The 27,577-nt window shown below is 35.4% G+C and overlaps 2 protein-coding genes and 1 long non-coding RNA gene across 3 annotated transcripts; all 3 read left to right on the top strand.

Annotated features, from left to right (window-relative positions):
- The first annotated feature begins 9,922 nt into the window (after nt 1-9,922).
- Nucleotides 9,923-13,933, top strand: LOC120135678 (probable DNA helicase MCM8). Its single transcript, XM_039151911.1, has 6 exons — nt 9,923-9,992; nt 10,117-10,196; nt 12,879-13,012; nt 13,117-13,280; nt 13,550-13,779; nt 13,859-13,933. The coding sequence occupies exons 1-6, from the start codon at nt 9,923-9,925 to the stop codon at nt 13,931-13,933; spliced, it is 753 nt and encodes a 250-aa protein (XP_039007842.1).
- Nucleotides 13,934-13,946: 13 nt separating this feature from the next.
- Nucleotides 13,947-14,547, top strand: LOC120135569. Its single transcript, XR_005517272.1, has 3 exons — nt 13,947-13,986; nt 14,283-14,377; nt 14,505-14,547. It is a non-coding gene; the product is annotated as an uncharacterized LOC120135569 (long non-coding RNA).
- Nucleotides 14,548-14,875: 328 nt separating this feature from the next.
- Nucleotides 14,876-26,186, top strand: LOC120135677 (probable DNA helicase MCM8). The gene is made up of 8 exons (XM_039151910.1): nt 14,876-14,941; nt 15,015-15,133; nt 15,394-15,523; nt 15,708-15,765; nt 15,883-16,039; nt 16,134-16,308; nt 16,645-16,710; nt 26,136-26,186. The coding sequence occupies exons 1-8, from the start codon at nt 14,876-14,878 to the stop codon at nt 26,184-26,186; spliced, it is 822 nt and encodes a 273-aa protein (XP_039007841.1).
- The last annotated feature ends 1,391 nt before the right edge of the window (nt 26,187-27,577 follow it).

Raw genomic sequence — 27,577 nt, 5'->3', positions numbered from 1 at the left:
ATCTGGTTCTCCTCTCTGGGCACGTAATGAAAAGTGCCTTCATCAAACTTTTTAAGTGGATCCAATATGAGCTTTCTGTACTCTATCAATTTGATATCTTTTGTTTCCCATTATCCTTGGAGCTGATAGATGACTAAGGTAGAATCCCCATACATACTTAAAGTCTTTATGTTCTGTCCAATAGCAGCTTGAATCCCCAAAACACAAGCTTCATACTCTGCCATGTTGTTAGTGCAACCAAAGTTTAATCTGCTAGTGAACATGTAATGGTTTCCTTTGGGAGAAATCAAGATATCCTCAATGCCATGTCCTAATGCATTCGATGCACCACCGAAGTGCATTTTCCAGGAGTCACATGCAGAAATATTTGCTTCTTCCAAATACATGGCCATCAAATCTTCATTTGGAAAGTTGAAGTCCAATGGTTCATAGTTTTCAGAAGTTCTGCTTGCTAATAAGTCATATATGACACTGCCCTTGATTACTTTTTGGGTCACGTACTCAATATCAAATTCAGATAGTAGCATCTGCCATCGGGCTAACCTTTCGGAGAGGACCTATCATGAATTCTAGTGGATCTAACTTGGAAATCAACCAAGTGGTGTGGTATAGCATGTATTGTCTGAGTCTTTATGTAGCCCAAACTAAAACACAACAAACTTTTTCAATGGGTAGATATACGGCCTAGCAATTAGTGAACTTCTTGGTAATGTAGTAAATGACTCTTTCTTTTCTTCCAGTCTCATCATGTTGCTCCAAGACATATCCCATCGAATTTTTAAAGATGGACAGATATAGAAACAATGGCTTGCCCGAGATGGGAGAGATTAGAATAAGAGTGCGAGATAAATAATTCTTTATTTTCTCGAATACAAGCTGGCAATCATCGTCCCATACCCCAGAATTATTCTTTCGAAGAAGACTAAAAAATCAGATCGCACTTATCCGCCAGCTAAGATATGAACCTAGCAATGTAATTTAGTCTACCCAAAAAACCTCGAACTTCTTTCTGTGTTCGTGGGAGAGGTAAATTCTGGATAGCTTTGACTTTATCCATATCAACTTCAAAAAACGAAACCCAACAGCTTTCTAGACGTTACTCCAAAGGTGCATTTGTTTGGGTTAAGCTTCAATTGAAACTTTTTCAATCTTTGAAAGAGTTTCCTCAGGTTCTCGATATGTTCATCTGCAGTTCATGCTTTGACAATCATGTCGTCAATATAAAATTCAATCTTCTTATGCATCATGTAATGAAACAAGGTTACCATAGCTCTTTGGTATGTTGCCCCAACATTCTTTAACCAAAAGGGCATCACCTTGTAACAAAATGTTCCCCACGTTGTGACGAATGTGTTCTTCTCCATGTCGTTTAGATGCATCTTAATCTGGTTGTATCCTGAGAATCCATCCATGAATGAGAAGAAAACATTTCCTACTATATTATCTACCAAAGTATCTATGTGTGGAAATGGGAAGTTGTCTTTAGGACTTGATTTGTTGATGTCTCGATAGTCAACACACATGCATACTTTTCCATCCTTCTTTGGCACCGACACTATGTTAGCCACCCACTCCGGCTACCTGGTTACTTGTAGAAAGCCAACATCAAATTGTTTCTTGATTTGTTCTTTCATCTAAAGAAGCATTTATGGCCTCATCCTCCTTAATTTTTACAGTACAAGTTTGCATTATGGCTTGATTGATAATTTATGGACTACCATATCCATGTCTAGCCCAGACATGTCTTGGTACGACCATGTAAACACATTCTTGTACTCCTAAAGTAAGTCTATCAAGCCCTGCCTTGCTTTGGACGAAAGTGTTATGCCAATTTTAATTTCCTTCTTTTATTCTTTAGTGCCCAAATTTAAAATTTCAATTTTCTCTTCATGGGCCAAGATTTGTTTGTATTCTCTTTCCACCATTCTTAACAACTCGGGAGGTAAGTTGCACCTTATTCAATGTTACATTCATCGATTTCCCTGAGACACTTGAGCTGCTCAAAGTCGACCTTCGAGTTAGAATCATCATCATCCATATCATTAATATCCAAGGACCTGAAAGGAAAAGAGTGGAAAAATATATGTGTGAGAGGAAAATATCCTACATAGAATGTAGAAACAAATGTATTATATGATAGAAAAATAAATTAAAGGAAGAAATGTTTGTCAGAAAGAAAATTTTCATCTTTTATTGAAATGTAAATAAAAATAATTCATTAACCCTTACAAAATATCACCTATTGCCCCGGGTATAGGCAAATAAGGAAAGTTTGAGTATTACTCTGAAAGAGATTTGAAAAACACATGTAGTTCTTCAGCAGTCCAGTTGTTTAGGATGAACCCCGCCAATAATGGACGGATTCCAGATCTATCAACATCCTCAGCGTCATCCGTTGTTATAACATTGATACATAAGTCTTTCAGAGCTTCCTCCAGATCAGGTAAGGCCATCATTGCTTATCCTTTATACACATAACCACCAGACTTGAATGTATTGTGAAGAGGTGGAAAAACCATTGGTTCCCATTGAATTTCTTCCCCAGTCATTTTTTCACTTCTTCTTTCTTGGCATTTCTGAATTTCCTTCCTTCTCTGTTGATAACTAGGCTGATATCCAAGCCCAAATTGATATAGCTTGGCAACAGGAAAAATGGGGTTGATTCTTCCTTGTAAGGAACTCTCGAATCATCTTTCTATCTTTGCACTTATCCCCAAAGTTTGCTTGATTTCCATCTTGGTATATTCTAAGAGTCTAGGTCTAGAAATTTTACCCCCTTTCGACAAAAAATGTGACATTAAGAAACTCTAACGATTGGAATGATCACTTCAGAGCTTTCTCATTCGTATCAATGTAAGAGGCATCGCTGGTCACACATGTCACTATGTCTTCTTCAGCATTGATGATTACAAGAGCCCCGTCAATAACAAACTTGACCTTCTGGTGTAGTATTGATGGTACTGCCCCAGCTTGATGAATCCATGGCATCCCTAAAAGGTAGTTGTAAGAAGGTATAGTGTCCATCACCAGGAACTCTATGTTGTATGTGGTAGGCCCAATGGTAAATAGTACTTCAACTTTGCTGAGAACTTCACTATTTGTTCCATCAAATGTTCAAACCATACTTTGGCACGTTCTCATGTGGGTGGTATCCATTGGTAGCCTCTTAAGAGTGACCAAAGGCATTACATTAAGGGCGAAACCATTGTCAATTAGTGCATTTTACAAAGCACGCCCCTTGCAATGAGTAGTGATATGTAATGCTTTGGCCTGACCCCTTCCTCCGGATGGAATCTCATCATTAGAAAACAAGATAAGACTATCAGCTTAGATGTTGTTAACCATTCGATCCATCTTATTGACTGGTATGTCTTTTGGCATAATTGTCTAATTTAATACCTTCAGAAATGTCTCTCTATGTGCCTTTGAACTCAGCTGGTACACTATATAATTGTTCCACGATGCTATATTCGTTGTGCTTTAGAAACTTTAAGAACTCCATAGCTTCCTCCTCTTTTATGGGCTCGTTCAACGCTAGCCGATCCCCTTTGAATGGTTCAAGCCTTCTTTGGGTAAGCTAGACTTTTAGGAATAACACTTCCCATTGAATGCCCCACTTCATCGACATCTTCCTTCAAAAAGGTTACTTGGTATTCATACATCCAAGGTACTTGTTTGCTATCTTTATAAGGGAAAGGTCTTGGTGCTACAATCACCACTTTTATCAGTGCCTTTCTTTCCATCCACGCCTTGGGTGTGATTATCAAAGGGTGACTAGAGTCGTATTGTAACATCCCAAAAACTAAGTTAGTGACTAAATTGTAAGGTTTTAAAACTTGGGGTCTAATTTTAAAAAAATTAGAAAAGTTCAAGGACTTAGATGAGAATCTCTTGGTAATAGTAAAGATGGAAGAAATGAAGGGTATTATGGTCTTTTCAGCTTAAAGGATATTTTATCTCATTTATTAAGATATGAACACATGGGATTTGGGAGAGTTATCTGGAAGCCATTTTCTCTTGTCTTCTTCTTCTTCCATTTGCTTCATTTCAAAGGTAAGTTGAATTATAGCTATTTATTTCTTGAATTTTAAAGTTGGTTCTTGTTCTTTGGGTGTTATATAAGCTTAAGGAAAGCTTATATAAGATTAAAACAACAAGAAGAGAGAATTAGAAACGGAATTGTAATAAGGGTGTAGAAGTGAATTATTGATATGATGTAGTTTTTGGAGTTTTGTTGATAAATTTGACTTGTCATAAGAAGGATTAAGAAGTCTAAGATATTATAAATTAGTTTAGAACTTGTTGAAAGTTTAATAAAATACTTAATTTCAAGACTTGTCATAAGAAGGATTAAGATGGTTTAAGTATATGTAGTTGAGTTTAATGACATGAAGGGAGTGCTATAAGTGGAGTTTAGGTAAAGTGGCGGTAATTTTTGGGTTAAAGAAATATAATCTGGGTTAGTAGTATCAGTACTGGTTGAGTAAGTACCAATACTACAATGCAATATTAAGTGATAACTATGTTTATGTATCGATACTGCATGAACAGTATCGATACCATAAGGAAAAAATAGGATAAATCTTCATGGGGTATCGATACTGAAGTGATAGTATCGATACCATGGGTATCGATACCAATGTGGAGGTATCATTACTATTCTTGCGTTGAAATTCCAGAATTAAGGAAATGTATCGATACCGCTAGAGGGTATCGATACTACAAGTATAGAGGTATCGATACTGTGCTTGAGTACCGATATTTATTGGATTGTGTATTCGTGTAGATATCGATCGAAAGCCAAGTCCGAACAAGCCGTTAGAGTAAGATTTACCAAGAGAACGATAAGAGATTGGTATTGTCTATTGAGACCAAGGTGAGTACATGATATTATGTATAAGTTATTTATGGAATTAAGACTTGCGATGAGTCTAATTTCGATATTAGATTACATGAGTACACAAATACAATTAGGTAGTACTATGATGCTTATATGTACATGAATGTATGTATATATCTAGATGTTGAGTGTATCTCTATACATGATCTATGTGAATGCATGTATGTATGATAAACCATGTGAACTGATATCATTGACTTATGTAATTAAGGTGAGAAATGAGATAATCTATGTGATAATAAGTTATATGATTACATGATCATAAGATATAAGACACGTGACAAGAGATATGTGAATATATGTCTATGAGAAGACATAAGAACAAGATATAAGCCATGTGACATATGAATGTGAATTATATGAAAATGTTCTACGTGTAAGTGATCTACGTGCTTATATGAACATGTGAAAGGACATAAATGATAATGTCCATGTTATGTGATATGAGAGCTAGGAGTATAGTTGGCATGCCAAGAGTCGAGGATTCTACGTGGTCTTTTGGGACATATATGTAATCCTTTGGAAAATATATGCGGTTCTTCGAGACATATATTTGGTCATTTGGAATATATATGTGGTTCTTAAAGAGATTTCTATGTGGTCATTCGGGACAAATTCTATGTGCCCCTAGTGGGAATTTATACGAGCTGTGGTGATAGCATATGTGCATAACCTCAATATACTCACATATCTTTAGTTCTCAGAAGTATACATGGGCTAATAAAGAAAGATAAAACAAATACATTGTATGTGAGTTATATGCTTTGTGATATGAAATGTATTACAGGAATTATGTAATATTTTGTGTATTGTTCAGCTAAATGAGTCATGTGATGGTTAATAATGCTAGTATAAAAATATATGATTATAAAGATTAATGATAAGAGTATTAGTAATAATAAGGATGATATATGTGTATATAAGCATTTTGTTATAGGAAATGTATATGTATCGTTAAGTAGTTATAGTTTATATTATTCGTTTACATGTCTCACTAAGTTTGTGACTTAGCGTGTGACTCACACGTAAGATCCGAGAAGCATCAAAGAGAATATAGGTAGAGGAGACAACATAACATCATCGGAGATCAGATCAGAAGAAATTATCAGTATGTTTCTTTGTTGTAATATATAACGTTGGCATGTACCTAAATGATGAAATAATATAAACTCTGATCAGTTTTTGTAAACTCTTTGATTTGATGTATGTAAATTATTTAGTATGTTTAAATCAAGTCTGAATTTTTCCTCTATTTTATAAAAATAAATTATTTGAAAGGTCGATGTGACATCTAAAACTCGTATTTGGGTCAGATACGGGTTGGGGTGTTACACGTATCCTTTGTCAGATGAATCTCTAATCGCACAGACATCGGCCTTTGGAGTGTCTTTATTTTCCTCATAGAATTCCATCTCTTTTTTGTCCCTCATTAGCTGGATCAAAGTTTTAAATTCGAAACATTCTTGTACATCATTTCCTTCTTCATTGTGATAACAATAATGGTTATCACCCTTGTGTTTTAGTATGCTAAAATATGGCGCGAGAAATCCTGCCCTTACCATTTGCCTCTATACCCAAGATAGATGAGATTTCACCTCAGAAACACTTGTCTTAATCCTCTTGCCTCTCTCCTAGATGATTGTGTTAAACCCATAATCTTGGTGGTTAGGCAAAAGGTTTTGTACTACGTTGGGTGATTATGAGTTGTTGAAATGAATCTAGTTTCTGTTGCGCATATGTTGAATAATTTTCTTGAATGCGAGGCAATTTTCATTAGCTTACCCCGGGACACCACCATGATATTCACAATAGGCATTTTCATCGTACCACTTAGGGTATGAGGGCTTCAGAGGTTCCACTGGATATGGTTACGCCACATGTGTATCAAAAAGTTACTAGTAAAGCTCCTTATACGTCATGGGAATATGATAGAAATGTTCATTTTCTCTTTCTCTCATTGGTTCCCTTGAATCTTGTATAGAAGTACCTGATGGTACAAATGCAGTTGGTTTTGATTTAGAGATCGTAACACTTTTGTTGGTGTTAAAAGTGTTGATGTTGTTGATCTCTCATTCTCTCTTCTTCATGGGAGGTATTCTGCTTGAGTCACCTTCTTCTATCTTTCCTTGTCTTATTGTCGTCTCCACCATTTCTTCGACCATAACTAGATCAGAAAAGTTCTTTGATGTGATTGCAATTAAATGCCCATATAAGGGAGCCTTCAAAGTGTGTATATAGAGCTTCCTTGTTTCTTTCTCATCTAGAGGTGGATGAACTTGCGTGGCTAAATCCCTCAATCGTTATGCATACTGCCTAAAAATATCATTATGCTTCTTCTCCATACTTTGTAGCATGATACGATATGGTCTCATGTCATTTACATGCTTGTATTGGTCCAAGAACGACTTGGTGAGATCTTTCCACGTCCTGATATGTTAACGGTTCAGCTAATTGTACCATCGGATGGTTGAACCTACTAAACTCTCCTAGAAGCAGTAAATCAAGAGCTGGTCATTCCCGACATATTCTGTCATTTTTCGACAGAACATGGTAATGTGAGCTGAGGGGCAACTATTCCCATCGAACTTCTCGAAATCTGGGACTTTAAACTTAGGAGGAACAATCAAATCTGGGACCAAACTTAGTTCCAGAGTGTCAACTCCATAATAACTATCATCTCCTCTAACTGACTTCATTTGATCTTCCAAATCATCCGAGTTATTCTAGGGGTTGGTTACAAAGGCATGTGCTTTTGCAACAGACGAAGCTTGCTCTTTTGCAGCAGATGAAGCTTGTGCTTTTGCAGAAGATGAGTCCCCTTGAAGTTCTGGTAAGATTCTAGGTGAGATAACCAACTGCAGAGTGGGTAGTGCAATCACCCCTTCGGATGCTCCTGCCCTAGGGGAACTTATTTGATTTAGGCCAGACAACTTTGCAACGATGTGATCAACCAGTGACTCTTGGTTCCTAGTGATAGAATCCAAGGAATTTTGATTATTCTGACTTATTTTCTCCTCAAGCTCTTTTTGCAATTTTAGCATCTTTTCCTCAAGCTTAGAGATCTTAGCTTCATTCTTCTTCTTCGTTGAACGAGTATTATGAGGATGAGGCGCGTCCAATGCTTGATGAGGTGTGTCCAGTGTTTTTTCCTTTTCTCGATGAGATATTTTTTAGTTAATTTGAATTTAAAGAAATGAAAATGCAAACAAATATGCAAAAATGCATGATGCATGAAATTTTTGAGGAATTGATCCAAAACGTGTCTGCTATTAGAAATAGTCTTTATTGGGACAAAAATGTTACTTCTAAGAGACCAAAAAATTCAAAGATACATTCTAGCTAGATCTTCTAGACCCCAAACGACATCTAATAAGTTGAGAAGTCTTCTTGCTTCTTCTGTCACTGGCTGAATACCTTGTCGAACCACCTCGGGTTTTCTTGCCAAACAATGCAAGTGGCGTGTCACTTTTTGTACCTGCTCTAAGAAGTCTTGAATGACTGCATCTCTAGCCTCAACCCTTTTCTGAGATTGTTCCCAACGAAAATGCCATTGGAATCCTTCATCAAAAGGAACTATTTGGAGCTCATTTGCCTACTTCTTGAACTTATCCACGATGACCTCCAATTCAACTATAGTTTTTCCATCCTGTTCCTGCTGGTTTTGAATGGATCTTTCCAAATCAATTACATTGGTCTTCAACCGCTTGTTCTGGTGTTGACTTTCTGATAACTATCTTTGGGAAGTCTTTAACTTGGCATCTTGTCATTCAAATTTCCTTTTCAGGCTGTCGTCTTCGTCTTTCCAATACTCGAAAGATCTTTTTAGACTTGTATTTTACTGGATATGCTTTTGATACTCTTTTCTCAAATCTTCCAACTCAAAACAGATTTTCTTCTATTCTTTTTCTAATTTTTATGCTCGATCTTTTTTAGTATCAACATCTAGCTTCCGTTGGAATTTTTCAGCTTCTAACTCCCTTAGTCTTTGTTTCAGTTCCTCTTTTTCAGCTTCAAATTCCTTCTTTTCTATCTCCAGCACAAATGGTACTGGTTTAAGATTCTCTTCAATGGTCTGAGTGTCTTCATGATATGTGTGGGAACAATGCCATTCTTTCTCAGTTTCCTCCATTCCATATAGTCTGGAGTAAGCATGTCTTTAGCAGCCACAACATCTATACATAAAATCTTCTTCAAAGACTCGACTATATCTTTCACCTTTCTCTTGTAATTATCCTCATGATATGTGAATTCGGATCCAGATATCTCGTGTCTAACTAGGACAAACTGGCGTTCCTCATACTACCGAAGTGCTAAAAGCATAGAATAACCAACTCCTCCCCATAGCCCGAGTAACATTACTACACCTGAATCTCCACACCGATATAGAATGTCACTATGAGTTAGCCAAGGGGCTCTCCGTACAATGTCTTTGTCCTGGAGATGCATGAATATCTTCACCCACATTTCCTTTGGAATGCCTTCTCACCATTTTTGTGTAAGGAGTTCGTCCAATGGTGAATATGTCGTATTGAACCGGCGGTAAGAAATCCCACCAGTTTCCCAAAAATAACTATTGATCCAAACTTGGAGTAGTTGTGTGCATCCTATAAAATCTCTTCCACCAGTCCTTCTATAATGGTTTAGTGAGCGGAAAGTTTCAACTAGGATTGCTGGTACAGGATTCACTCGCTTTGGCAATTGTTCGAATAATTCCACCACAATTGCCTAATGTATCCCAAAGTTTTTTAAAAGTTAACCAAGCTATAAATACCGAGTGCAAAAAGATCAATCACCTTCCATTCGTCAGGACGATTCTTCATTAATTGCTTGATGTGAGTCCAAGCAATTCCTTTCAATTTGCCTTTTTGTTGAATTCGGTCAGTTACCCACTTTTCGTCGACCCCTACAACCTTTGCCAACCCATTCTTAAAAGGTTGACTCTTGATATATTTGATGAATACTCTATCTACTCTAATTCCTTCACAGTGTAACAGAGTAGTATACTCCTCATTTGTGGGCACCATGTCTTCTTGGTTGAAGGTGAAGCAGCTATACCCCGGATTCCAAAATTGCACCAGGGCTCAAATTAAAGGTTTGTCTATCTTGACGTGGAGCAGGTGTGCGATATCACCGTATCACTAGCAAAACTTCTATTTTCTGTCATTTTTCCAACTGTCCCAAATGTTCCGCAACTCTTATGTATCATTCTGTTTAAGGCTCACGGAAGCGTAGCCAGCCAGATCTGACACTTGCAGACTGTCCCCTTCTTCCTTTTGAGTCTTTTCTGACCATAGTCGTACTTATGCATTCTTGACCTCTTGCTTTGTAACCGCTTTGTCCATTAATGCCAACTATTCAGGTTTAAAGGAACAATTTTGTAGATCAACACCTCTTTAAATGATGCAAATGATAAAGATGGAAATAAAACAAAAAAATGAAAGGAAACAAGTTAGTAAAAATAGTAATAATAATCAAAATAGTAATAAAATAAAAAATTCCCACCCCACATGCTTTTATTCCTATGATCTCTATCTCGCATGTTATTTTCTTGAATAAATCATAATCACATATATTTTTAATTCACATGCTTTGAACAGAAAATAAAACAGGAAATAAATCAAAACATCTTAGGCTTTGAAATAGAGTTTTGGGGTGGGCTCTAATTCCTTGCAGCATCCCATTTTTTGTTCTAAAAGAGGTACCCGAGTTATTCTTGCTGGTGTGTCTCCTTAGGCCTGCCAGACCCTCAATCCTAAGCCCCATCATAGGCTCATGTGGACTGAGTTAAACTCGAGATGATACATTCCCTTATGTCTGTACTAAGAATATATTCACATGAAGACATAAGGTATATGAATCACGAAGGTTACTTGCTAGGCCTATACGGGAATAAATTCCCACGAAGGTGTTGCTTTCACCCCCACTTAAAAAGGGTTTGGAGCTCGGGAATAGAGCTTGAGATGAATGATTTTTGAAAAAAAAGCTGAAATCATTGAAAAACATCAGTACAACTATTTATTTGAAAAATAATAATCAAAGATAGATTACAAGGATCGAAAAGAAAAATTATAATTCATACTTACAACTTTTGCCTAAGAAGACAATCGAAAATCAATTTTTACCCGACTATCTTACCTGTCCCCAGCAGAGTCGCCGAGCTATCGTAACAGTCCTTCGGGTGGGCCTAGAATCAGGTTCCAACTTAAATTTAATGTGTTAGAGCCGCCACCGATCATTTGAAACTAGGCTGACCGGACACCTTACCTTACCATTTACCTGATCTGTATTTTACCAGAAATTAATCAAACTCGGGAGTCGATTACAATCAAGGAAGGATTAATACCCTTTACTGCCCTTTCGGTACCAATTTAATTTTCCGGTTATCTTAATTGCAAAAATTAAAAGTTAAATTAAAATTTAAAAGTTCAATCCGGATTACTTAGCTTCGAAGAATTTTTGAAATTGACCTAAAAATAAATCAAACTAATGTGAAATAATAAAATAAAAATAAAATAAATAAAAAAAATTAAAAGAACCAAATTAAAAAGAATTAAAAATCAAGGATCAAATTGAAATTAATTAAAAGTTGCAAGAAGAAAATAAGAAGTTAGGGGGTCAAATTGCTAAATATAAGAAATATAAGCAAGGATTAAATTGAATTAATTCAAAATTCAAGGGTGAATTTACAACAGGTGACCAAAATGAATTACGCATCAAAAGTATAGGGACTGTGGAAATAATTTAACTATTTGGTAATTGCAATGAGACCTTCCTTATAAATAGTTCAAAAATCCCAAAAAAAGAATAATTTTAACCCATTTAAAAAAAAAGAAAAACTCTCCCAACCTCTTTCAAACCCTCTCAACCTTTCCCTTAACCGGCCAAAAGCCGGCCGGCCACCGGTGACCACCCGCCACCTTGACTGTCGTTCCGATGACTGAAAAACCAAAAGCCTACCTCAAAAGCTTCATCTCCACACCCCGAACACAAAACCTAAGCCCAAGTACCCGAAATAAGCCCCAAACGGAGTAGATCTAAAAAACATTTCGGCTATACCTTTTTCGGCGAGCTTTCCCAGCAATTATTGCCTTATCCGAGCCTAAATCGACGTTAGCCCCACCTCCTTGGGATTTATTTATGCTATTTCAAATGGTATTTGTTTTTTTTTTGCTGTGTGATTGCTTTCGATTTCTCTTGGCCAAATGTTACTTGGTTGTTTTTGTGGCTACGATTTACTTGATTTCTGCCGTGGTTTTCTCTGTTGTCTCCTTGTCCTGTAATGCTCCATCGATGGCCTTTTATAGCCTCAGGAAATGAGTTGTTCCTTGGATCGGGTGTTGTAATCCCGACTTCGTCGATATTTGGGCGTGTCAATTCTCTCGGGATGTCGTTGTAGTTCGAATTTTGCTCTGATTTGTGGTTTTGCAGTTTCAGGGGCCGAAATTTTCGTCCATCTCTCGAACCCATACGGCGCGTGGCCTCCACGCACGCTATTTGATCTCCCCATGCGACAACCTTGTTTGACGCGAAACCCTAACCCCTATTGGGTCAGGCAGGCAGGCTTGGGCCTCCCACCAGGCTTGCTGGGTCAGGCTTGCTTCGGTTGGGCCCCATTTCTAGACTGAATTTGGACCCTAAAAATGAAAAAAAATAAAAATGAAAAAAAATAAAAATGAAAATAAATAAGAATAATAATAAGCTTAATATATATATTTTAAAAACTATATAATATATTATATTTTCAAAATCATATAGTATGTTTTCAAATATATATATATTACATATGTTTTTTAAAAACTATATATTATAAGTTTTCAAAACTATATATTATAAGTTTTCAAAACTATATAACAATATGTTTTTTAAAAACTATACTATATATTTTCAAAAACTATATATTATATGTTTGACAAAACTATATATTATATATTATCATATATTCTATATATTATAAATATAAAAACAAAAAATCATAAAGTCTAACGAAAATGAATGTCTATATCCTGATGGAAAATTTTCAACACCATCGGCATGTACTTTACATGGCTGCAAGAGTAGAACGTTCAAACAAATTCGATCCTCAGCTCAAGCAATAGACTTTCAGAAGATAAGGTAAACAACTTAATGCGCAATTGTATAGCCGCACATCTAAATAACAGTCCATTATATTAAAAAAACAACTGGCTTCTCACCTTTATTGTTTACACAAATTTCAGGTTACAGGAGCTACTGAAGTCCGAGGATCATGAAGAAGGTCGTGTACCTCGAACAGTAGAATGTGAATTGACCGAAGATCTTGTTGATGTGTGCATCCCTGGAGATGTGGTAACAGTCACTGGAATTATAAGAGTTATCAACAATTACATGGATATTGGAGGAGGTACATAAATAAATTCCCCTATCACTAGTTTATCATGGAATTTGAAATAGCTTTACAAACAATATCTCATTGGAAGAGGCAATACTAATAATGTACCTTCTAGTTATTGCCATTGTATATAAACTTGGAATTTTACGAATGTTGAGATTGTGATTTGAGAACATAAAGGGACATCAGTACATTGGGATGGAATGAATCATAGACTTGCTTACACCTACCAGTTTTCCGCAAGTAATATAGTTTGGGAAAAAAACTTTGATTCTTTTCAGGAAAATTCAAAGGCAGAAATCAAGGATTTTACTATCTGTACATAGAAGCAGTTTTTGTGAAAAATTCCAAGTTGCTATCTATGACTGAAGATTTGGAAGATTCAAACAGTGATGCTAGGCCAACAGAGCTAGTAGATTTGTTCTCTTTCTCTCCAATGGATTTGGAATTTATTGTGAAGTTTCGAGAAGAGCATGGTTCAGATGTCTTTCGCCAAATACTTCAATCCAGGGTTTCAAATTGCGGTCGCTGTCGCGTTTTCGGTTATTTCGGTTTTAACGTGATTGCGGCCGTCGCGGGCGCTATTGCAGATGCAACGGGTAACTCGGACGGCGGCAAAATCGCTATATCGCGGACGAAATCATGGTCGCGGAACGTTTTTTTGAAACCCTACTTCAATCCATATGTCCATCCATCTATGGACATGAGCATGTTAAAGGTAAACCTTGAATTTGAACGAGGGAACTTAGTCGAAGTTGTCATCTAAAATGGTAAAAAAATTGGCTAATCCATTATGTACTGTTGTTATTTTGTGGCACCTGCATCCCCCCCACTAAAAGACTACCATGCCACCAACCCATTGTATATAATTGTATCTGTAAATTTGCTTTATTTATACCCCATGCCAACTACCAAGTATCACAATTAGTGTGACACATGGACAGACATGGTCAAATATTTCTCAATTAATTATGTGATCTTGTATTTATGTGAATATATTGACTTTATCAACAGCTGGAATAACTTTGCATTGTTTGGTGGTGTATGGAAACATTCAATGGATCGGAATAAGGTTCCAGTCCGAGGAGACATCCATGTCATTGTTGTCGGTATGCTTATTTTTATCTGCTTCTTTTATAGTCAGATTATCATCCAGTAATCAGCCGGATCATCCTTTTAAATTTCTGCAGATAAACACGATATGTTGATTCTTAACAATTACTACTATTTTACCAGGCGATCCAGGTCTGAGGAAGAGTCAATTATTGCAAGCAGCAGCAGCTGCTGTTTCCCCACGCGGAATATATGTTAGTGGCAATGCAACTACCAATGCTGGTCTAACTGTATCTGTAGTGAAGGACACTATAACAAGTGACTAAGCTTTCGAGGCAGGTAGTTGACTCTTTCTCTCCTTTGAAAGCTGATACATGCTATTTTGTTCTCTTCGATGTATCAACCTAGTTGTTTGATGGGTATGCACTAGCTCAATTCAAATGTATTTTCCACCTATGAACCAGACAAATATTGGACTGATCTACATCAGATTTACAGTGGAAAGATAAGATTTTATATTTATTCTTGTAACAAACACATTTGCTGCAAAAACCATGATACTTGCAGATGGTGGACTATGCTGCATAGATGAGTTTGATAAAATGTCTGCTGAACATCAGGTCCCTCTTGACTACTTTATTTTTCATTTTACCTCTAAGTATCCATGCTTTGCCTACATCACAATCGCACCAGGCTTTACTGGAAGCAATGGAACAACAGTGCGTTTCTGTTGCAAAAGCTGGACTGGTAGCAAGTTTATCTGCTAGAACATCTATCTTAGCAGCAGCAAATCCTGTTGGTGGTCACTATAAGTAATACTTTGTGAATTCTATTATTGTGTTTTCCCTTTATTTTTACACTCTGATAGTTTTTCTTGGGATGGCCAAAATCTACTTATCAGCTATATTCTTCATCAAGAGTCAGCTTTCTTTACATAGTCTATTCTGTAGACTAGTACAGTCTATTCTGTAGACTAGTACATTTTCTGTTCGTTTTACTTTGTGCTGTTGTTCTCAAGTGATTTCACTGGTATTATCTGTTGATAATTAATGAAACCAATATCCAACTGCAGCCGAGCGAAAACAGTCAATGAAAATTTGAAAATGAGTGCAGCTTTGCTCTCTAGATTTGATTTGGTTTTCATATTGCTTGATAAACCTGATGAGCTGCTGGACAAGCGACTTTCGGAGCACATAATGTCGGTAAGTAATCTAGGCTGGACCCTTTATATTGTTGAATTCCTGTGAGTAAATTTATATATATATCCTTCAACTTTTGTACCTCGTAACAACAAATAGCTTATTAGCAACATTGTATATAGGTTTATAAGCCTGAGCCAAGATTTTATAAAGAAAAATGTCATTTACCCTTGTATCTATGTTGCAGCTTCATGCCGGATATGGAGAAAGATCACCAGCAGTGAAAAAGCCACGTATAGCTAAAGGTTTCTTTCTTCTTTTTTTTCTATCATCGTTATGAAAAAAAGTGTTGCTTATGCATGCTAGTCGTCCAGTTTAGAAAGAGAATCTAACAAGAAACGCTTTTTGTTTTATAAATGTAGCATCAAAAATCGTTGAAACAATAAGTATGAGCGTGAAAGAATGTTCTTTAGTTTCTAGGCTGAGACTTGACCCTAAAAAGGATGCTGATTTTGTCCCATTGCCTGGTGCACTTATTCGGAAATATATTGCTTATGTAGGAACTTATGTATTCCCCAGGTGATTGGAAGAGATCTCCGCCTTCAACATTCATTTGCCCGCCTTAGCAGTTTTTGTTCTTTTATCATTATCTCTTTGCTTTTATGGCAATCAGAATGTCAAAACCAGCTGCGGAAATCCTGCAAAAATTCTACTTACAACTTAGAGACCGTAGTACATCTGGTGATGGTACACCTATAACAGCGAGACAATTGGAGAGTCTGGTGAGACTGGCACAAGCTCGAGCACGAGTGGAGTTGAGGGAAGAAACAACAGCTCAAGATGCTAAGGTAAGAGGCTTAGTTTTCCTTGGTTTCTAGGTTAGGCAGGTAGAGAGGATAACTTGATAATGGCCACTCGGCTATTATCGTCTAAATGAATAACTTACATTGATTTAACTTTTATCCTGCTTGAGAGTGTTAGATGAGTATATGTTCAACATGGGTATTAGGATTTGGAGGTTTATATCTGCATACCGATTAAATCATAATTTCCATCTTTGTACTATAATCAATTTGAGGATTTAGCTTATAATTTGATTTTACTACTGTTATTAATGTTTTGTTTTAATCCAATTCACTAAGATCATTAAAAAAATGTTGATGTGGGTTATGTTAATTTTGCAGGATGCAGTTGAAATAATGAAAGAATTGCTGTACGATAAGTATGTTGATGAGCATGGATTTGTGGATTTTCGGAGTGGGGGAATGAGTCAACAAAAAGAAGCGAAGCGGTTTCTAAGTGCTCTGGACAAGCAATCAGAGTTGCAGCAGAAAGATTGCTTCTCCATATCTGTACAAACTTAATCTTCTCAAAGTTGGTCTACCAAGTAACTATATTCTCTTTAAAGGAAATCACTGGTATCCATTTAAATTTTTATTCCAGGAAATCTACAGTTTGGCAGATAGAATAGGCATAAAAGTTCCTGATGTTGACACATTTGTGGATAACTTAAACAGTGTAGGCTATCTTCTTAAGAAGGGGCCAAAGACATATCAGGTATATGATATCTTCTTCATAATTGGAATGGTACTATACTAGTAAAATCTTGAATAGAATGTGAAATACAACTGAATAAGGGCTTGTTTACTTGTAGAATTTACAGTAGGGTATGGTAAAAGTGTAAAAAAAAGGAAGACGTGTGATGTTTTGTCATAACCATTTTTTTGGAAAAATAATTAAATATTATTTTAAAAACGGTTATGACTTTAATTTTGAAAAATTGATGATTTGGAATTGATTTGAATAAAATGAAAAATGAGTCGTCATTGACCTTTAAGTTAGGTAGGCCGAATACCTAAAAACTTCTTTTAAAACAATTTTAAGGAAAAATCGTTTTTAAGACAAAAGCTGGTATTATACCAACAATCTAATTTAATGGGTTTGGGAGTCGGTTACGCGCGAGGAAGAATTAGCACCCCACAACGCCCAATATTGGTATTGTGTCGCTTACACTTAGTCGTAAATGGTGGAAATCATGAATTGAATATAAAGTTAAAATATGATCTATTTATTGAGATGCTTCGAATCATTTATTGTTTGGAGAAATTCTTTAACTCGAAAAGAAACCTCGAAATTAGCAATCCTCCGTAGGAAAAACTATATCGTCTATTTCTTATCAGTAAAAGAATATTTCCTCAATGATTTAAAAAACGCGAATCGAATATAAATGGAAAATCGATGTTTTGGCATAAAATAAATCGTCATTTAGCAACATGCATTGCATTGTTCAACTTAAAATAAAAAGAATTAATTAACAAAATAAAATCAATTTTATTTGAAGTTCACATTTTGTTTGAATGTCGTATCGAATTACACCACTTCGATCAAGTGATGCTTTCCACACCCATTCTACAAATCGTTGTTCTTGGAAAACATTCGATTAAAATTTAGTTAATAAATAAGTATTTATAATAACTAACAAATATATACATAAATATGTAAGGTTAAAGATTAACATCAGATATACTCATGCATACATATTAGGGACACAAGTGATCATTTACAAACATGATGAATTAGAATACAAATAAAAAAATCCAATCATATATATATATATTAAATAAGGACTAAATAGCAAGAACAACAAATTTTAGAGGTATAATAATAAACATATAACAAGTCATGGCTAATATACAAACACCATATAACATGAGCATTAAAACAAAATAAAATTAAATTACATACCCTATTATGTAATAATTACAAGACCAAAACTTAATATTGTCAAAACATAGGGATTAAACTGGAAATAAAATCAAAGTCAACACAAAGTCAAACTTAGTGACTAAAACAAAAGAAACAGAAAGTAAAATGCCAAAATTACAAAAAATAAAACATAAAATATAACATGTTAGTGATTAAATTGAAAATAATAAAACTAAAGTGCTAAAAATAAAATAAATAAAACATAAGGATTCAGAGACTAAAATATAAAACACGCCTAACATATAGGGACTAAACAACAATTAAACCAAAAATATATGGCATGCATAAGAAATGGGTAAACTATAAAAACGGTCCCTTCAGTTGACCATTTTGCAAAACAAGCCAAACTTATGGGACCTAAGTGCAATTTCTCCTAAAGTTTTCTATAAATATCAATTTTTTTTTCATTTTTTCTTAAAATAGATTTTAGAGAGAGAGGGTCTCCACTCTCTCTAGAAAACCAGTGATCGCCGATAACTTACCACCCGTCGACCATCGCGTCGTCGCCTTTGACGGTGGCTGTTAGCCACCAAATTTAACCCGAAGATCCATATCAGCCTCCCCGTCTTGGATCCAGGGGCTGTTTTGCGAGAAGAGGTGCCGTTTGTCGTGAAATAGCCAAAGACCGTTTGATTTTTCTATCTCTGATCTACCGTCGTCCGTCGTTGGATCGCCACCATTTTCAGATATGTTATTATACATCGTCTTCTCTTCCTTCTCAACGGTTGAATTCACAAACTAAGCCTTCCAACACTGTGAACGTCGTTGATCGAATGGGTAAAAATCTCTTCTCTCTTGTTTTTTTCTTTGTTTCGAAATAAGGAAAAAATTAAAAGAAATTGGTTTCAACTTTTTGTTATTGCTGATAATTGTTTTTGTTTTTACATTTTGTTTTTTCCCTGGGTTATATACCCTTAAAAACTTAAAAACAAAAAAACTTTGCTGATTTCTATTGATGTGTTTGATGGTACCATGCTCTAGATGAGAGGCCAACCTTGCTGCTGGCGTGGAGGTATGGGCACGGGATACAGTAGCAGCAACTGATGACAGGGCAATGGTACGGGTATGGTGACTGGAAACATCAGGGATGGTATGGGACTAAACCGGGTTGGGTCTGTTGGGCTCCGAGTTTGGGCCAAATTGACTTGTAACTGGGCTGGCTGGGGCTTGCTTGAAATTGGGCTAGTTAAGGGCCTATAAACATGTAAAATGTAAATTAATAATAATAATAATAATAATAATAATAATAATAATAATAATAAAATGAGAACCGGACAAAAACGGGTGTCTACAGCTGCTCTTCTTTGCACATTCTTGTGTTAATAAGAATAGGGCAAAGACGAAAAGAATACAAGTTTTTGTCCGAATCTCTATTTGTTTTTGAAATTGGATATTTTTGTTGTTGGGAACGACACTGCTTATACGTGATGAAGAGTTCTGGTCGTCTAAGGGTAACACGACTCCTACGTGATGAGGAGATCTAGTCGGTGGATGACACGGTTCATACGCGATGAGGACGGTTGGTTATCTAGGGGTGACATGGCTCCTACGTGATGAGGAAGTCTGCTCAGGGGATGACACTATTCCTACGTGATGAGGAAGGCATGCCATCTTTAGGGATGATAACACGGTTCCTACGTGATGAGGACGACTGGTTATCTAAGGTTGACACAGCTCCTACATGATAAGGAGGTCTGGTTGGGGGATGATACGGTTCCTACGCGATGAGGATGATAAACCATCTTTAGGGATGACGTCTCAAGAGAGACTGTCTCAAGAGATATTGTCTCAAGAGAGACAAAATTTGTTTCAAGGGAAACGACTCAAAGGCTTTTGTTTCAAGCAAAACTATCTCAAGTGAGACGAAATTTATTTTGAGAGAAATTGTCTCAAGCGAGACAAAATTTGTTTTTAAGAAAACTTGTCTCAAGCGAGACGACACTCTGTTTCGAGAGAAACAATCTCAAAGGCGATCGATAGTCTGCTTGTTTCTGCATGTGGAGGAAAGACCTTCATAAGATCTGATCGTTCACTTCATGATGTTGAATCTCCAAAGATGCCCCGACATTCGATGTTTCTTGCTTTAGCACAGATTCTAAGCATGAACTTTGTGTCTGAGAGCCACATGTTAATTACCAAGATCCACTCCAGAGAGATTGTCTTGTTTGAAAAACGTTTTTCTTCTTCTTTTATTTTCAAGAGTATGAAAAATATCAATTAAAAGGATGTTGAAAAGTGTTTAATCAAAAGTTTGAAAAATATTACCCCTTTGTAGGTTTCACAATTGTGACAAATCATAAAACAAGAGTTCATTAGATATCAAAAAATTAATTACACTTTTAATCCTTCAATAAATTATAGCTATTTCACAAGTGTCAAGATCAATGCTATCTTTGAGGTATAGTCAAGTAAGGAGAGGATAAAATGTATCAGGTTGTTATTTTTGGTTAAAGGCTTAAAATTCTTATTTCTTTGATATTCATTAGTCTGATGGAGTATCTTCTATACTCATCTATTGGAAGTGTTATCTGACTCCCAGCTCTCATGATCTCATTCGGGTTGTGCGATGCCTTATCAAGGGATTTGTGAGATCGCCTCCTATATAATAGTTGCACCATCTTTATATTCCAACCGTTTTTTTAGGTTTTCAACTCAAATTATCCTTTGGTTTCAAGACGTTATTCAGAATTTACGTCTTGAACCCTTTGTTATTTATTCTCTATCATGCATTAAAGATTTTAGAAAACTTTTTTTGTAAATAAAATATTAATCATGATGAGTGGGATAAAATTTAAAGATAGTCTCTTCTGTTTAGAAATCCATGTATGATTAGAAGGGACTTTTTAGGCAAGTAATGTAGGCCATGGTTCACAATTACGAAAGAAAGGGATAAATAGGCCCAAAGAAGTGTTTGCAGGTAATTGAACCAACGATCAATTCATTTTGATGCTTTCAATCTTGTCTCTCTTAATTTGGATTTGGTCGTATGTGTCCTTTATGATCTTCTGGTGAATTAATTCTAGAATGATTGTGCTTGATCAATCTTATTGTTTGAAGCTCGGTGCGTCATTTGACTCGAGGGATTATTTGCATGTGCTTCTTAACTTTTTTTTCTTAGCTTTTTCGTTTTCTTTCTTCTCTTTGCTCTTTTCTTTTCTTCTTTTTATTTGGTTCACCTTTCGGTATCTTATCTGGATTGATGTCTTCACTCATGCGAACATATTTCCTCCACGTTTCCCTCTAGTGTGGAGGGTGATCCTTGGTTAGGGTTGAATCAGAAGAAAACATAATTTAGGCTTAAAGGGGACACAAGGGATATATTATCTCCTTTTGTGATAATGAAAGAAATTTGTTCATCATTTCATACACAGACGTCCTTGCAGAAGAGGTATCCCCAAGGGGATAGATTTTCAGAATTAATTTTTACTCACATGAAAACAATGTACTCAATGCATGATAGAATTATTTTGAATTAATCCCTTTTTTTCTTCTGTTTTTTGCTTTCAGCATGTCTCAATTGCTCAGGTTCATCCTCAATAATTGATGTGAGATGCCCCACGTTGTGTCTTTTTGTAGGAAGGTTCATGTTCAAGTGAACATCTTGTACTCAATGCTTTTAGGTTTTATCGCTAGAAAATGTCGGTTTTGCGTCTAAAAAGACGATGGTGTGACTTTATTGGCTCAACGAATGGTAAGGGTATGATTTTTTGTGTCTCGAAAAAGATAAAGGCAATGTTTCAAAGTCTCAAAGAGATGTAATGTCAAAATTTGGTATTGTTAGCGACCATGAATTATTCTGGTAAAGAATCGGGAGGTTTTATTTTTGGTTTTAGACATAATAAGAAAGGTCTAATCTTTCCATATGTCAAAAATCCATAATTCTTGAAGAATTAAGAGAATCCGTAATTCATTTTATATTTGAATAACTAAAGATTAAAACTCGTTTAATTATTCAACCTTAGAAGGTATCATAAGTTCAATCATTAAAAGATTAAGCAAATATGAAAGACATAACAAAAACAAGTTCAAACAAAACAATGCTCTCAATGCAAGTGGTAGATGCAATTCCCCCATCATTCTTCGATTGTCTATGCCCCTGAATCCATCAGGTTCTGGATCTTGCACTTCAGTGCCTTACAGTTCTCAGTGGAATGTATGAAGCTTCCTATGTGGTAGTTGTACACGAGATCAACATCGTAGCCCTCAGGATATGGGACTATTTTCTCAGATCATCCGGAAGGATCAACCCTACAACCAGCTTAACAAGCTTCCACCGTACTGACTTCAGCTTCTTCTTTTAATTGTTCGAATATTTCTTCTATTCTGAATGTCGTCACGTGATCAAGACCACTTCATCGAATCCTCCATGAATTAATTCCATGTTTTTATAAGTGATGCATGAGAAAATGATTGAATGAATGAAATGCAGATGCAAAATGTAAAGATGCAAAAATATTGATCCTAACAATGAATATCGTATAACAATTTTCAACAGAGATAAAAGCCTTCACATTACAAGACAATCCACTTAACAGATATGCCTTCGCTTAGATGTTGAGTCTGAAGTGGATCACTACTTTGTCTCGGATCTTCATCCTTGAAAATGATGCCCCTCAAATGCTTTGTAATCTGACTCCGTTAATGGCCGGTGGTGCTGAAGTCAATGCGTCGCTCCTTGATGACTAGCAATGGAATAATCGTAGATGAGAATCTACTGTTGGATTACTTATTGGATCAAAGGATCATCTCTTTAAGCTCGAATGTTGCGCGATCTTCGAGCAAGTATCATTCTGGTACTCTGAACTTCTTTTAGCCTTCAATGCATGTCTGTATATGCGACTGCTTGATTGAAAACTTTTATCTCTTCTTGAGAAAATTTTCACTTAAGTATCCCCTTGCGGATCAATATTTTTTTCATTATGTCATGACGATGCAATGCAATGCAATGCAAAGAAGGATGAAAAATGACACAAACAAAAGAAAAGAAATAAGTTAGTATAAGTAAGATAATCAATAGAATTTAAAAGATGCTATTTATAGGTAAATATAACACCTACCAGTCATGATATCTACCCGAACATGCTTTCAATAGATAGCAATCCTACCAGACATGTTTTCAACCCAAAATGATTAATTTTCAAGAAAACAATCCTAACCGCATGATATCTAGTTCACATGCTTTCATTCGAAAAGAACAAATATATTCTACGAACTTAAAGCAAAAAGGTAAAGTTTTAGAAACGCTCCTCCTTTGTGTACACCTAATTATGGGTACCTACTGACGCACAAAAGTTTGGTATGTATATACCTAGGTGACCGTTCTACGGTTCACTATATGCATTATTTCGACTCTAATAAGAAAAGGATACTCGAATTTCCTTAATGTCGGTGCCCCCTTGGGCTGCCAAACCCTCTATCCTCACCCATTACAGGTTTCAAACTGAACGAGTTTAATTCGTGGGGATTCACTTCCTTATACCATACGAGGAATAAATCCCTACGAAGGTTTGAGGTACGTATCCCATGGGTTACTTACTAAAACTAATATGAAGAATAAATTCTTACGAGAGTAAAGCATTCACCCCAACTAATTTGGATCGAAGCTCGGGTCTAGAGCTTATGTCATGCAAATGCACATGATGTGTGTGAGGAGGAGCATACAAACCTTTGACTCAAAAGGAAAACAAAAAAACTTGACAAAAACCTTAACAAAGCTGAAAAATACATTAAAACATTAGTACGATAAAAATACAGAAATTAAAAATTTCAATAAATGGATCATATGCTAACTATAGACTCGAACCCATAATTTCCACCATAGCTACAATGTGTAAGCGACTTACAATATGATTCTCTAGAAAACATCCCCAGCAGAGTCGCCAAGCTGTCATAACCATTTTTTTGGAAAAACAATTAAATATTACTTTAAAAACAATTATGACTTTAATTTTGAAAAATTGATGATTTGGAATTGATTTGAATAAAATGGAAAATGAGTTACCATCGACCTTTAGGTTAGGTAAGCTGAATACCTAAAAACGTCTTTTAAAATAATTTTAAGGAAAAATCGTTTTTAAGACAAAAGCTGGTCTGTGTATACCAAAAATCTAATTTAATGGGTCCAGGAGTCGGTTACGCGTGGGGAAGGATTAGCACCCCCACAGCGCCCAAAATTGGTACTGTGTCGCTTACACTTTGTTGTAAATGGTGGAAATTATGAATTGAATATAAAGTTAAAATATAATATATTTATTGAGATGCTTCGAATTATTTATTGTTTGCGAAAATTCTTTAACTCGAAAAGAAACCTCTAAATTAGCAATCCTCCGTCAAGAAAGCTATATTGTCTATTTCTTATCAGTAAAAGAATATTTCCTCATCATTAATTTAAAAAACGTGAATCGAATATGAATGGAAAATCGATGTTTTGGCATAAAATAAATCGCCATTTAGCAACATGCATTGCATTGTTCAACTTAAAATAAAAAAATTAATTAGCAAAATAAAATCAATTTTATTTCAAGTTCACATTTTGTTCGAATGTCGTATCAGATTACACCACTTCGATCAAGTGATGCTTTCCATGCCCATTCTACAAATCGTTGTTCTTGGAAAACATTCGAGTAAAATTTAGTTAATAAATAAGTATTTATAATAATTAACAAATATATACATAAATATGTAAGGTTAAATATTAACATCATATATACTCATGCATACATATTAGCGACATAAGTGATCATTTACAAACATGATGAATTAGAATACAAATAAAAAAATTCAATCATATATATATTAAATAAGGACTAAATAGCAAGAACAACAAATTTTAGAGGTATAATAATAAACATATAACAAGTCATGGCTAATATACAAATATCATATTACATTACTATCAAAACATAATAAAAATAAATTACAGACCCTATTATGTAATAATTACAAGACCAAAACTTACTATAGTCAAAACATAGGGGATTAAACTGGAAATAAAATCAAACTCAACACAAAGTCAAACTTAGTGACTAAAACAAAAGAAACAGAAAGTAAAATGCCAAAATTACAGAAAATATAATAGAAAATATAACATGTTAGTGACTAAATTGAAAGTAATAAAACTAAAGTGCTAAAAAAATAAATAAAACTTAAGGATTCAGGGACTAAAATGTAAAACATGCCTAATATATAGGGACTAAACAATAATAAAACCAAAAATATATTTATAAAAACGATCCCTTCAGGTGACCATTTTGCAAAAACAAGCCAAACTTAGGGGGACCTAAGTGCAATTTCCCCCTAAAGTTTTATATAAATATCAACTTTTTTTTCTTCATTTTTTCAATTAAAATAGATTTGAGAGAGAGAGGTCCTCTCTAGAAAATCGGTGATCGTCGGTAGCTTACCACTCGCCGTCCATCGTGTCGTTCGCCGTCGACCGCCATCAACGGTGGTCGTTGACCACCAGATTTCCCCCGAAGATCCGTCTCGGCCTCCCCGTCTCGGATATCCATGGTCTGTTTTGTGAGAAGAGGCGCCGTTTGTCGTGAAATAACCAAAGACCGTTCAGTTTTCTCTCTCTGATCCGCTGTTGTCCGCCGTTGGATCGCCGCCATTTTTAGATATGTTATTCTACGTCATCTTCTCTTCCTTCTCAACAGTCGGATTCACAAACCGAGCTCTCCAACGCCGTGAACGTTGAAGTACTTGGCCAATTCTAGGTAGAAAAGAGTTCTTCCATCAGACTCGAATTTGCTGGCTTGAAATGGATCTTGTGGATTGAATTAGGATCTCCAATTATTTAAGAGACCTGTTCTGTTTATTATTACAAACCCCCTAATGTAATCAAATGTGCTTTTTCCGGATATTAACTTAATGAATTTCTTTGGTTGATGAGCATGGATTTGTGGATTTTGGTCGGAGTGGGGGAATGAGTCAACAAAAAGAAGCAAAGCGGTTCTAAGTGCTCTAGACAAGCAATCAGAGTTGCAGCAGAAAGATTGCTTCTCCATATCTGTGAATAGAATGGTACTATACTAGTAAAATCTTGAATAGAATGTGAAATACAAAACTGAATAAGGGCTTGTTTACTTGTAGAATTTACAGTAGGGTATGGTAAAAGTGTAAAAAGAAGACGTGTGATGTTTCTTAGTGTTGCAGGTGTTATCGTCATCGTATTCAAGGAGCCAACCATCAAGATCAAGATGTTAAATACCATCAAAATGAAAACAAGGTAGGCGCCTGATCCTGATTTCAATTCTATTATCATATTTTCGGCATACAGAAACCAGGCTTATGATGCATTTGTTACCAAAGTACAGTGGGTGTGAGAATATAACAATGTTAGCTTGGCTTTAGCAGTAAGTGAACGTCTCCTTTTGTCAAATATATTCCTAGATTGTAGACATGTAAAACAAATCGTACAATTCATTTCCTGAAACACTTTTGCATCTGAATTTGTACTACAGTTGTGTTATTCAAATTCTTTATTTTCTGAGGCAAGTTCCGTGCTACCCAAATTTAGACACGAGTCTTCGGCGATTTTATTCATAAATCATCTTTTTGTTATATATTTACATGTGAGACACCATTTCAAATATATTTCACGGCATGAGCCGCGTTTTTTTGGAACGGGTGTTAGATCTATAATATTTTATAAAATAGTGTCTGATAGGTAATTAATTTATGTTAAGGTGATATTTATGTAAAAAAGTCAACTTCCTTTCATATTTTTTTTGCAAAAAACTCTCTATTAAAATCTTTAAATATGTTTTTGCAAATTATTTTATAACTCGATTTTTTTTTTGTTTTTGCATGAAATTACACAAGACAATTATGTCTACCAATTACCATTTAACACTTTCTCATGCCTGTTGAGCTAATCGATCGACGAAGAAGCCAAGAGGGGGTGAATTGGCAATAAAAATTTTGGTAAAAGCTTTTGTATAAAATAGAAAATAATTGCAAAGCGATTTAGAGTGGTTCGACTTTCTCAACTAAAATCTACGTCCACGACCATAGCTATCCACACTAAAGATTTTCCACAAATTCACTAATTTATCTTTCTTTTTATCTTTCTTTTGAGGACAAAGAGTAACCTTACAAATCCCTCAAGAATTATACCTCAAAATACAAATTTCGCAAACTTACAGAAAAACCTCACAATGCAAGATGTTTGCACAATTCTAGAACAAAGAAAGAACACTCAAGAATAATACAATTGAGCACAATAAGTGTTCTTGAAAGAAAAAATAAATATGTGATGAAAAATAGGCTTGAAAATGCTCAAACTTGGGTTTGATGCTTTCTCTTTGATGCTTTCTCAATTCTTCTTAATTGTTGTTGATCAATGAC

The sequence above is a fragment of the Hibiscus syriacus genome, unplaced genomic scaffold (assembly GCF_006381635.1).
Source record: "Hibiscus syriacus cultivar Baekdansim isolate YM2019G1 unplaced genomic scaffold, ASM638163v2 tig00110610_pilon, whole genome shotgun sequence".
Lineage (NCBI taxonomy): Eukaryota > Viridiplantae > Streptophyta > Magnoliopsida > Malvales > Malvaceae > Hibiscus > Hibiscus syriacus.
This window is presented reverse-complemented; position numbering and strand designations above follow the sequence as displayed.